At 37.5% G+C, this 13,051-nt stretch overlaps 1 protein-coding gene across 1 annotated transcript in view; it reads left to right on the top strand.

Moving 5' to 3' along the window:
- LOC144634341 (ATP-binding cassette sub-family C member 4-like) overlaps nt 1-9,168 on the top strand; it is a 37,550-nt gene extending 28,382 nt beyond the window's left edge. Inside the window, exons 21-30 of the mRNA XM_078493262.1 lie at nt 824-903; nt 1,295-1,445; nt 2,609-2,839; nt 3,280-3,386; nt 3,805-3,996; nt 4,779-4,934; nt 6,395-6,484; nt 6,718-6,890; nt 7,394-7,499; nt 7,764-9,168. Coding sequence (XP_078349388.1) covers nt 824-903; nt 1,295-1,445; nt 2,609-2,839; nt 3,280-3,386; nt 3,805-3,996; nt 4,779-4,934; nt 6,395-6,484; nt 6,718-6,890; nt 7,394-7,499; nt 7,764-8,240 — 1,763 coding nt within the window. The 3' untranslated portion in view covers nt 8,241-9,168. The remainder of the gene's footprint in view (nt 1-823; nt 904-1,294; nt 1,446-2,608; nt 2,840-3,279; nt 3,387-3,804; nt 3,997-4,778; nt 4,935-6,394; nt 6,485-6,717; nt 6,891-7,393; nt 7,500-7,763) is intronic.
- Nucleotides 9,169-13,051: the final 3,883 nt, after the last annotated feature.

The following is a 13,051-nucleotide window of genomic DNA, read 5'->3' as shown; positions in this document are numbered from 1 at the left end:
AGGCGCCTGTGTAGTTTTGCGCGCGTATTTGGAAAACGCGAAAGGCGAGAGACCACCACGTGCGTGGCCGTCTCGCGTCTTTCGCGTTTCCCAAACGCGCGCTCAGAAACTACGCAGGCTAGCAAACGTACGCAGAGTCAAACCATGGATAATAAAAGGACTTTTTACTATCCATGGTCAAACCAATCAATTAAATGCAAAGGCCTGGCCAAACGGTGCGCAAGTAGACGCAAGTAGTCGCAAGTTGAACTTGCGTACAGACGTGCGTTGGGTGGCCAAACGGTGAAAAATTTGCGTTGACTTGCGTTCAAATTTGATCTCGACCAAAGTGAACGCAAGTCTACCCAAGTGCACGCAAGTCCTGGCGCAAGTTGAAAACTTGCGTCCACTTGGGTTACCGTTTGGCCAGGCCTTGACACATGTCACTTGGTAACGGTTAAATCGTGTGATATTAACATAAGAGAAACATCACAGAACGCATTGTTAAATGTTCGTTAGGCATACAACAGCAGACTTGTTAATACACACATAACATACATGTTTATTAAAGATTCTCAAGTAAAATAAAAAAAGACATCTAAAAAAAGGAAAATCGAGGCTATCTTTATTTAAAATCTCACTGAGAAAAGTGAAATTTCAGTGAAAAGTAAAAAAAAAAAAACATTAATAGATAACTGCAGACTAGGTAAAATGTCAGCTTCACTGTAATCAAGTCATAATAGGGAAAAACTTTTATATGACTACAATCAACTTGTTTTGAATGCTTAATTGCTTCAAGCAAAACGGACAGTTATGCTCAATAATGTGCTTTGATCGATTGTAGGGCGAATTCTGAACAGATTTTCAAAAGACATTGGTATGATTGACGACATGATGCCCATGATCCTCTGCGATGTGTTACAGGTGAAGTCGAACTTGTGGTTGGCGATGTGTGATTTGAATTGGGATGTTGGGTAGTTTGAAAAAAATGTTTACTGATGTTTATAACATTTTTAAGAATCAGTAGATCAACAGGTTTAAAGTCTTAACGATTGGCAAGCGATGCAAAATCAAATATGAAAACGTACAAATGACAGTCCGTTAATCGCATCACTTTTTAGTTTTTGACAAACTATGCGAGGTTCTTGTGCTGTTTTGGCATGAAGAAATTCTGTCTTCAGAATATGCAATAAGTCGTTTTGTAATTGTTAAATTTTACTTTTTTTATTCTCCCTTCATTTGTTTAAATTTTCACTTGCAATGTTATAATTGATTAAATTAACAACTAATGGTAGTTCTTTTTTTGTCATTGCAGACTGGTTTTGTGTGTCTTGGCATTTTAGGATTGGTAGCAGTTAATAATCCAGTCACATTTGTGATGGTTGTACCAGTCATTATAATCTTTGTTTATTTGAGGAATTATTTTATGAAGTCTTCTCGGGAAATCAAGCGTATTGAAGGAATAAGTGAGCATAACCTTGTGTAGCTTTTCTTTTTTTAATGTGCGCCTAAAAACGATACTAATAGTTTATTTCTATTCCCTTGTCTTAGTCTTGTTCATTTCCCTTCTCAGTGATAAAAAACTGTTTCAGAGATTCAATTTAACCCGCCTTTATTTTTACTAGTAAGAACAAACCGTAGAGTTCTGCAAAAGTTATTGTTCCTTCCGGATTTAGCCCCACCCCCCCCCGGGGGGGGGGGTACCCAATAAAGTTTTGTACGGGGAGGCTCCGCCCCGAGCTCTTACCCCTTACCCTTTTATATACCATTTTGCCAGTAATTGTACCCCTTTCGTATACCTTTTAATGAAAAAAGGTACCCCTTTCATTACCTGAAAGTCATGGTATAGACTTAAAGCATGACGTTTTCATGTCATTTTCAAGTAGCGCTTAAAAAATTGAAATAAAACAGCCAAAAGTTGCATCTGTTGGAAATATTTTAATTAAAGTCCCTTTCAAAAACCTAAATGACAGATTTCCATACCCTTTCGTATACCTAAACTTGTGAAATCCCTACCCTTTTATATACCTGAAGCCTGAAAAAGGTACCCCTTTCGGGCGGAGCCTCCCCGTATAGGCCATTATAGGGAGTACCCCCCCCCCCGGGGGATTTAGCACCCTTTCCCTGTCGCCACTCTCGGGTAGCTAAAATTTGTACTATGTGTAGGTCGCCGAAAGTAGCGATTTCAAACGCAACCTGACTTGTTATGAGGAAACATTGGAAATAACAGATAAACTAACTGTATCAAACTGATTTAATGTTTGTTTAAAATGACCCAATGTGAGACAATTATTATAGTACCCATTTTCCGGTGTAACATAAATTCTTTTTAACATGTATTGTCTTTTTATCTTGTCTTTTCCTTGAAAACATTTCTATTCTTTAAGATAGATCGCTTCACGTATGGTACACAGTTTAACTACCTGAAGTAGCGACGCCCGACCGGCGCAATAAAAATGGCGACTCTCCAAAAGTAGGAATAGAAAATGGCTTCAAAATCCGAAAGTAACGAGGGAAGTTAGTTTCGTAACCTTACGGTATTGATGGGTGTTCAGCTTCCGCTGATTCTTAAAAGTATTCCGTTTGCTGCTTGAGGCGTGAAATAGATCAGTTGTTTACTGCTTTATAGGTCGTAGTCCCTTGTTTGGCCATTTCTCCACCACTCTACTTGGACTGGATACTATACGTGCGTATGGAGTAGAGGAGACCTTTACAGACCAAGTAAATGGTTATCAAGACGCTCACTCAAGGGCGTGGTTCACTTACCTTGCGGGACAAACGTGGCTTAACTTCAGGCTTGAGATGCTCACTGTGCTATTTCTTGCTTTTGTGGCGTTCGTGTCTCCGGCTTTAAAAGGAAGTAAGTAGATGCAAGCGTTCGAACGTTCCTTGAACAATTATATTGAAGACGAATGACAAACACAGATACCTGTAGTTGCAAATATGTTGAATTTAAATAAAGTTTATGTACATGTATCATAACAATATCCCATTTGTGATCAGTTCTTTATTGCTAGAACAGAACATTTATTTGATATTGTAGCATGTGGGCGATTCTGCTGCAAATTTCAAATGAAAATGAACAATTTACAAAATGACGAAATCTTCTTTACATGGCAAACCAGGATTTCTGAGCGTAGTTTGAAGTACACTCATACGTGTACAAACTGACCCAACGAGATTTATATCTGGCCGTCACAAATCAAGCCATTGTATTTGCACAGGTCCCCACCCTTGTACATACTGCGTGCTTATACTTTTCAGTTCTAAGGGCGGTGAATACCTTGTTTACTCTTGCAGCTGTAGATCTCAGTGCCGGTGTAGTTGGACTTACCTTGGCATATAGTATAATGTTAACTGGCGTCTTTCAACCATTTATTGAAGAGAGTGCCGAGTTAGAAAATTTGGTATGTTGTCTGATCCATTGTTGAAATTTGTTTTGTGTTTGTAAATTAACTGTACATTTTCAAACCTTTTACATTACAACTACATTTACACAATGATTGCAAAACAATGTTCTGAATGACACCTCCTCCTCCCCACTCCACCCCCCCCCCCCCCTCTCCCGCCCAAGATGACTGGACACGATGACAATCTTCTCAAATCTTGATCATACGTTTTCCCTTCTGGTTTGTAATCGCCTCTTTGATGGTTATTCTACCTTTAAAATTATTATTACGAGGTTACCTTTCATTTGAATTGTTCACCACAAACTCCTTTTGTATTTATGGCGTTATTGTTAATGATTAGCAAGTAGACGTCATTTTAGACGTATCCTCCAATATTTGTTATTAAGAGCAGTGTGAATTGTGGATTTGTACATAGATGACATCGGTAGAGCGTATAGTGGAGTACATGAATCTTGAGTCCGAGGCTCCTGCTGAAACTGACACCAAACCTAAAGATGATTGGCCACCACGTGGACAGATTGAATTTGACAGCATGTCATTCACTTATCACCGAGGCTTACCGGATGTGCTCCATCACATCACTTGTACTATCAAACCCACTGAAAAGGTTTGGATATTTTCTCACTTTGTCAGTCAGTTTAGTTCTCTTAGTACGCTTGGTATGGAAGCTGAAAAATCTGAATATCTTTACTGTGATAAAATTTTTTGTTCAGTCCATTACAGCAAGGAGCCCAAACTTGTGACCTCTTTTAATATTATATACATATATATATTCTTTCATGCTGATTTAATGCAATCAGAAGTCAACTAAAAGCTGTCCTCGGCTTCTGAGTGGATAATAACTGCACAAAAGAATGTGAACACACTGTTGGGCTTCAGTTACAGTTACGAGTACTTTTTCAAATAAAGTAACTATCTTTGTAGGGCTCAGCGGACGAAGTCGTTCCAGCGAAAGAATGTGTTAACTTAAATAACCAATACCGATTTTTTTCTGAAGTTTACCGTCCAGTGAGTGAAATACAGTCAAAACAGTTGTAAAGTACACATTTGTAACCCTTTTGTTTTCATGCCTGACCCCAGATGTATCAAGGTTAGCACTCAAAACGTCATTTGCGAAAACCTTTAACGGCGACTACCTTACCTTAGCTCTTATGATGTACCAAATCTACCGAATATTTTTTAAATTTGTTTGTGGCAACCCTTTCTTGACAATCTATGCCATTGTTGATTTTTCCCTCGCGCTTCGCGCTCAAACTCCCTTTCTCCTTCCCCTTTGAACGCCGGCCACGCAGGCTAAGATTCGCCGAGCGGCCTTAATGACATTTGAAAATAAAGTAACGCTGGGTTACGTTGAAGATTTTGTACGATGTGGTTTTTTCAACACTTCAGATTGGTGTGGTGGGACGCACTGGTGCTGGCAAGTCTTCTCTTCTTTCAACATTGTTTCGATTAGCAGAACCTCGTGGTAGAATTGAAATCGACGGCATTAATATCCGGGAACTTGGACTTAAAGACTTGAGAAGCAAATTGTCCATCATTCCACAGGTGAGAAGACAAATCTAGAACATTGAAGAATGCCGGCACACAACCTCGTTCTGCTTCGTATCAGTTTAGTGCATTTTCACTTGTGATATACTGACTTGACAGTTGTTTGTCCGGGGCTGTGGTGAAATGGTACATCCATCCTCGGAGACCCAGGGGCAGTTAGTGTAGCCAGGGGAAAAAAATAACTTGCAGATAACAGCTTGCCTTCATTTCTCACTGCATACTGCTTACCATCTATTTTTCAGTAAAGGGCTCGATGTGGCAGGGTATTCTGCAGTTACTCCAACGAAGGAGTTTAAGGTCGCGCAGGACCCTTGAGATCATTATGTATGTATTTATTTAAAGAGTAGGCACGAACTGCGACGACTGAAGCCGACAACAAACGAAATATTCATGTCAATGTTTTTCTTAAAGTTCTTTGTAAAAGTAATTACACGGTATTGTTCTCAGCTTTGCGTACCGTGCGCTGAAACAAAGCGAATTATCATAATTAGATTCACTGCTGCGAATATAGCACACGTCGGTTGTAAACATGGACTCGGAAGGTCTTCGGAAACGGAAAATCCTGCAATTTTGTGTCCAAGTTTTCTTCGCCGATATAGAATTTCAGGAGTTGATTCGCGAGGAACATGAACTTGGCGCACCCTATTGTGTTATGACAAGAGCGAATTTTGAAATTTTGTTCTCAAAATGAAGATAGCACGTTTCAAAGTTTAGATTTTACATTTTTACTCTCTTAGAAGCAGATAACCTCTAGCAGTTTTTGAAATCGAAAATTTCGTTCTTGTCATAACACAAAAGAGGTTATAATTCATCACCAGGTTATATAATCATTTAACTCGGTGCGCTGTAGTAGCCGAAAACTTGGACACAAAATCGCATTATCTGCAGTTAAACTTTTGAGAACCTGTAACATTACAGTAAACGGTCATCTCTCAGTAAAAGGACAATCATGATGTAATTCCATCATCCCTTAATATCCTTGAAAAATTTTAGAGAAATCGATGTTCAAAATGTAGCGAATTAAAGCTTTACAAGAAAGCACTCCATCAAGAAATTTGGCTAATGAATTTATTAATGAGCAAGGGTCCTGCGCGACCTTAAACGGGCTGAAATCTTAGCGACGAAAGTTTTCAAGAACGGCGGGAACTTTCGTCGCTACGATTTCTGCCCGTTTATTCATTCGTTTAGCCCCACTAACTGCCCCTGGGTCTCTGAGGATGTAATACATCTAGCTTTCCTATATAACAAAATTCTTGCGGAAGTGAAAATCGAACCAGAAAGGTTTCGACAACAGAATGGTTGGAAATGATCCTTGATCGTTATTTGAAAAAGGCCGCATTCCTTTTATATAGCCGTTGTTCTCGTAGACTTTGGAAGTGTAACTGATAGTTTAATTAAGTGGCTCATCTTAAATAATATTTGTGATTTACTATCATAACTTCTGATCATTTTTGTAGGAACCTGTATTGTTCAGTGGCCCCATGAGGAAAAATTTGGATCCATTTGGAGAACATCAAGACGCTGAACTGTGGAGTGTGTTAGAAGAGGTTAAAGAATTAAAGGAACAAACAGTAGTCGCAATTATTTAAATTGTCCAGGCCCCAGTTGTTCAAAGGGTGGATAACTCTTTCCACTAGATAAATCACTATCCGTTGGATAGCGAAGTATGTTTTGGATAACCCTTATCCATCGGATAGCGATTTATCCAGTGGATAGTGTTATCCACCCTTTGAACAACTGGGCCCAGACCATTAACGTTAATGTTCGCTGTTTCCTGCAGGTCCAACTCAAACAAGCTGTCGAGAAGTTGCCGAACAAACTAGATGAAGAGCTTGCAGAGTCAGGCTCAAATTTTAGTGTTGGTCAGCGGCAGCTTGTATGCCTGGCACGCGCAATTCTAAGGCACAGCCGTATTTTGGTGATCGATGAAGCTACTGCAAATGTTGATCACAGGTTAGAGTCCAATGTTTTTGTAATGTTATGTCGCTACTTATCAGATGTGAGATAAACGATCGCGACTACAGGAGTAAACCACAAGTCGTAAGAGTTACTCGAATACTGATAGAGTAAACAATAAACATTACACTTCGGGGGCCTGGGTTCCACTACCTACAACATAACCTCACCATTCTGATGATAAAGAAATCAAAGTACGTGAAGAAAGATTTGGGACTTGAGGGGAAGAGCGGGGGGGGGGGGGGGGGGTACTGCATGGAGAGGGATTTGCAAAATTGTGCGTACGCCGCTGGTGCGAGATTGAGTACGAGTAAGGCTTTCGAATTTCAATCCAGTTATGTTCCTGGAGCCCTCATTCCTCCCCGTTGCTGAACATTTAAATAAGGAGAGAACAAAGAGAAAAAGAAATGCCGTAATGGACTTGAGATGCCTCGGCTAGGAGAGTGGAAATAAAAGTTCACAGCTGTTTCTTGTCTAAATGTTTTGTTACTTCTCAATAGGACAGACTCTCTAATCCAGGCCACCATCCGCGAGAAGTTTAAACAGTGTACTGTTCTGACGATAGCTCATCGTCTTCACACCATAATGGATTCTGATAGAGTCATGGTAGGGTCCGTTTTCAGTGTTAAAATAGCTTAATTTGTTACATAGCTTCTAAAACGAAGCCATGTACAATATGATACGGTGGTATTTTGTACATGATGAGTCTCCAATTCTTGAATAAAATTCATATGCTTCTGTGAAAACTTTCGTAAAAAAGAATACCCGGTAGTTTGTCGTTGCCGTAGGAATAGTTAAAAATAGTTTAAGTCGAGCGCCAACTCGTTTCACTTGCTTACACACGTCATTATCCTCTTTCTCCTTCCTTAGGTATTAGATGCTGGCCGCCTTAAAGAATTCGAAGCACCCTATATTTTACTTAGGAATCCCCGCGGTCTGTTTTCTCAGCTTGTGGAACAAACAGGACCTGCGGAGGCAAGGAGACTATACGAGATTGCACGGGACAAATACCATGAGCTACGAGCAGCTATACCGGAAGTTAAAACTGATGACAACGACACTGCGCCTCAGCAACAACCGGAAATACCGACGATAAAGCCTGACGATGACTCTTCCGGTGATCAACAGGCGGAAATACCGGAAAAAGAAGATGATAGCGACTCTCTCCCTCAACAAATACAGGAAGCACCGGAAGAAAAGGGTGACGATGAGTCTCCTCAGCAGCAACCGGAAACAGGGGATAATGAGGACTCTGCTCCTTTGCTACAGCAAGAAATAGATGTGGAAATTAAACCGGATGATCAGAGTAGTTCCAGTGCTCCAGGCGAGGGAAATACTTCCGCCTAATATGGATGGCATTAGGTTGGGGTTAAGTTGCGTGACTTCGAGTTTCCGTCACGGGCGTCCAATAGAGTGTAACGTACTACTTGTAATTTTATTCGTACTTCTATTCACAGTCGCGTAATAAATTCTCTCTTTGGTGCGACAGACAGGAGACAAACTAACAAACGGGGAACGCGTTTTACATTATAAATGTAGGAAGTTAGTAGCTAAAACAACCAAGTTTAACATACTGTAATGTTCATTATTAAGATTAGATAGAAACCCGTAGCTTAGCTGCCGCGCATTTTAGGTATTTAAACAAATAATGTGTATAGGTGCATAAGGTCATATTATTCTTATGTTTTACATTATTAATGTAGGTAGATTCAAATAGTAGTTAGTAGCGACAAGTAAGTTTAACATACTGATTAAATAGAAACCCTTATAGCTTAGCTGACGTGCATTTTAAGTATTTTAACAAATGTGTGTAGATGCCTAAGGTCATATTATACTTTTGTGTTAAGGACTTTGTAATAAGTACAAATAGGCGAGGTTTAAAGCCTTGAGAACAGGTTGGGTTTTACTTGATACATTCATCACCAGTGAATGTTATGTAACTTACTTTCAATACGTCAAATTTATCCACAGCCTAGTCCATGGCTGATCTCGGTATTCAAGCTCTGACTGGCCACCGAGAAGGTCAGGGGCGAGGTCATCCCACTTGTAAATGAATTTACTACCAAATAAAGTTGAAAATTATAATATATAGCGCGACGAAAAATACCCCGTGATACTCCATACTTAATTGTCTAATAAGACTTATAGTTACTACATAGCGTGCAGAGTAAACAGATGTAATCGATGTTACGTAGATAGATAAAGTTGATATAATTACTAGCGATGAAAATTACTAAATGAGATGTTTTAAAATAAATCTGTTTCAATGAAATGACTTCACATTAGCTCGTTTATCGTATTCCCTGATTTTTTTTTATTTTTCTTGGTAGAGGGGGCGGAAGGTATACTGGCAACTGTAATACGGTGGTTACATCTGTGTACGAAGTTTTGATGACACGTTTCTGTGCTTTGCACTTAAAATAAATAAAAAACCCTGCATTTACTTTGTAACCAGTATGCGGACTGAACGCCTCATTTACTATCTACCTGATGCCACTTGGGGGCCAAGAAAAGACTGAAAGCCTCATAGCTCGCATGGCATGCGTGGGAGTTAAGCAGGAAAGAATCGCATGTACACCAAAATGAAGATTGAAGATAGACCTTCCTAAACATGTAGCGGTAATTGATGCATGTACTTCCCCGTCTAGGTGACAGGTTGGAGGATGAACCTGAGTAGTAATGTACTACACTCTGAGGCAAATTTGCCTTAGAGATAGTACATCACTACTTCCAGTGCTGGATACAAAATATGGGACAAAAATGGATTCAAATATTGGAATCAAATATTGGAATCAAAACTGAAATTCAAACCCTAGAAAACCAAGCCTGTAAAACCAACCCTAAAACAACCCTTAGATCAAAATAAAAAAACCTTCTTATACTAAAATTCGAAAATCTGTAATGGAATAATGTGCGTTTAAACAAGCCTTGATATCATAACTGAAATATCAATCTGGAAAACCAAGCGAAGCCGAGTTTTATTTCAAAATCTCTTATACTCTTTTTTAAAAATCTTGCATCTTAGTGCGTTTAAAATGAACGTCTTATATTACATTTTCAATATAATATTTTTGTATTTTTATCAGATTTTTGAACATGTTTTTATGTAGGATCATATTTGATATAATACCGAGATCAGTACAAATGTTAACTAATCTATTTGATTGTTCCTTTTCACTTAATTGTAAGAAAAGTGTATTGTCTTTAATGCAATGTTTTTCTATGATATTCATCATCTCAACGAATTTTTCTTTGATGTAATTTGATGTCATTATAATATTTATTATACATTATTTTTTATATCATTTATACAGTGCGTTTAATCTGATTTTTTGTTGTAAATGATGCTGTTATTAATATGCTTTTGTGTCAAAAGATGTCTCCATTTACCGGATAATTTATAGTTATAATTATTGCAAATGACACAAAACCATTCCTTTTTAGATGCATATAAAGTCTTGGACCTTCTTTTTGCATCCATCTTGTCTTTTTCAGTAAAATATCTTCGAACTTCAACCATTTATATATATACTTTAGAAATTTTTATATATTTTTAACCGACAGTTATGGTAAATTTTTAATGTTATATATTTCTTGTGATTCGTTATTTTTTATATATATTTATGACTTTTTTAAAATTATGGTGATTAATATTTTATAGTTCAAGGTTAAACATCTGCATTATTGTCATGGTTTCATAATATTTGGTTCAATACAATAGATTCGAATGTTCTATTGTTTATATTAACTAACCAATCATATTACAATAAACTTTTATACAAACTTTTATATAAACGTTTGTCATAAAATAAACTTTTATTCTCAGAATTGATTCAAGATGCCTAAGTCAATAAGCACGAATTTTATATATGTTGTAGATCCTTCATTGGTATCCAACTATTAAAATCATCATTATATCCTTTCCACTTCACTAAAGCTTGTTTCTTCTTATAATCCCTCCGAATGACTTTATCAATTCTGAATACGTCCTGTTTTGCTTTTAACAGTTCAGGTTCATAAAAACTTCCTTGTATGTCTTCATTATTGAGATCTTTCAATTTGTAAGTAATAGGATTAGTGTATTGTATCTTATCGATGGTAAAAATTTCTTCTGTCCAGTTTGGCGTGTACCCTTTATCGAAAATATTTCTTTTATACTTCGATATTCGAACCTTATCACCTATTTTGAATTTCGGTTTCTGTTTTGATGTTTTCATATCACCGTATAAATTGAAATATACTAAGCCTTCATTCTTTTTCCTCGATGCTTCTACGGGTGTCATTTTAATGCTTGAGTGTTTGGTATTATTATACTGTTTTATCAGCTTGGGTAGCATATCGATGTACGTCGTATTACCTTGAGCAGTGAATTGTTTCCACATTCGGGTTTTAATTGTTCTATTCCATCGTTCGCATACGCTACTTTTCTCTTCATTTTCGGTTGAGTATAGTGTTATACCATTCTTTTCCAAAAGCTCCTTCATATTTTTATTGTAATACTCTTTCCCTTTATCAGTCCAAAGATATTGTGGTTTACGCCCCTCTTTGAATATTGTTTTGAATGCTTGAGTTACTGTTTCACCTTTTTTATCTTTCAAAGGCACTATCCAACCATATTTACTAAAAACATCCAGTACCATGAGAAGATATCTGTAGCCTTTGTTCCATTTACTGAACTGTTGCATTTCAACCAAATCCGAACACCATATTTCGTCAATATGATTCACAATAACACGCCGTCGAGTAAAGTTCCTCTTTATTTGCGTGTGTAATTCATCAGCTAATTTTTCTTGCCAGTTTTCTTCACCCGACGGCTTTTTACGTTTTTTGACTTCTTTTTTTTTATACCCATACCTACTTTCGATTTACCAGCTATTATATTTCGAGCCAAAGCATGTCCCCATTGCCTGTCTTTCCATGGTATTGCGTCTAAGGATTTAACCATTTTCCTGTCTGCTTCATTTTTGCACTTTACTTGATCTTTTGAGGATTTATTTGCACATACGCTGTAATCTACATCATGTTGCATGCTGACGGCATCTGTTTTTCCTGTTGGTTTTTCATATATCTCCAGTATTTTACCTGTTTTTTGATCCCACTTTACCTGTTTCTCTAAAGGATTACCAGGACCTGTATAACGATGACCAGGCATTACAAAACCCTTTTTTGGTGCTACTTTTAAAATAGCTTTATGGATATCGATACCTTTTCCCTTTCTGTAGTAATCAACATTGTCTTTTACACCTTTGAGAGCTTGCCCTGCTAAAAGTCTTGCCATTGAAGCAAAGCTAGGTGATGGAGTTACGAAATTTGATGCTACATAGGCTATTTTATCAACAGTAGAAGGGGGTTTATAACGTGCAAGAGCTCCACCACTTTGACTTTTGACAAATTTAGTTTTAATGATTCCACATTCAACACATCTACATTTAAGCATTAAACGTCCATTTTTGGTTTTAACATATTTTTCACTTTCTGGTACGCATTCTGTCTGTTTCTTTTGTTTAACACAATATGATTTAACCATTATATATATATTGATTAGATATTAATCGCAATAATGATTAATCCATTTACCGTTTTTATATTCACTGTAATTGCATTTTGGATCGGTATTTTCGTCAGCATACGAACCTGCTGGCTTCCAAAAACTCTTTGTTTGGATACCGCTACGAGGGTTTACCATGCCTTTCGCAAAATCACCTCGCCAAAATTTTTTAAATAAATCCTTATCACCACCGGTAATACCCATTATGAAGCTTGCAACGTCTTGTGATTGTTTGAACCCGGGTATCTTTTCGCCAACCTTATTGTTAATCGTTTCACCAACTCCTTGCCCCTTTTTCTCACTGACAAATTTGGTTTTAATGATTTTGCATTCTAAGCAAACGCAACGCAACATAAGTCTTCCGTTCTTTGATCTTACATATTGTTCAGAATTAGGTACACAATTTGTTATTTTTTTTTGTTTCACACAATACGATTTTACCATTATATATATATAAGTTATATATTTCTGAAATAATGTTGAATGAATTTCTCATTCTTCATTGTGTCATATATGTCAAACACTTTCAATAAATTATAATACGATTTCCCCTTATTCATTTCGTTGAGAAAGTATAGACAAAAGTATCCGCAGGTGGTAGTCTTTATGC

This window comes from Oculina patagonica, chromosome 13, assembly GCF_052425735.1.
Source record: "Oculina patagonica isolate OP01 chromosome 13, crgOcupat, whole genome shotgun sequence".
Lineage (NCBI taxonomy): Eukaryota > Metazoa > Cnidaria > Anthozoa > Scleractinia > Oculinidae > Oculina > Oculina patagonica.
Note: the sequence above shows the minus strand (reverse complement) of the source record. Positions and strands in the feature narration are given on the sequence as shown.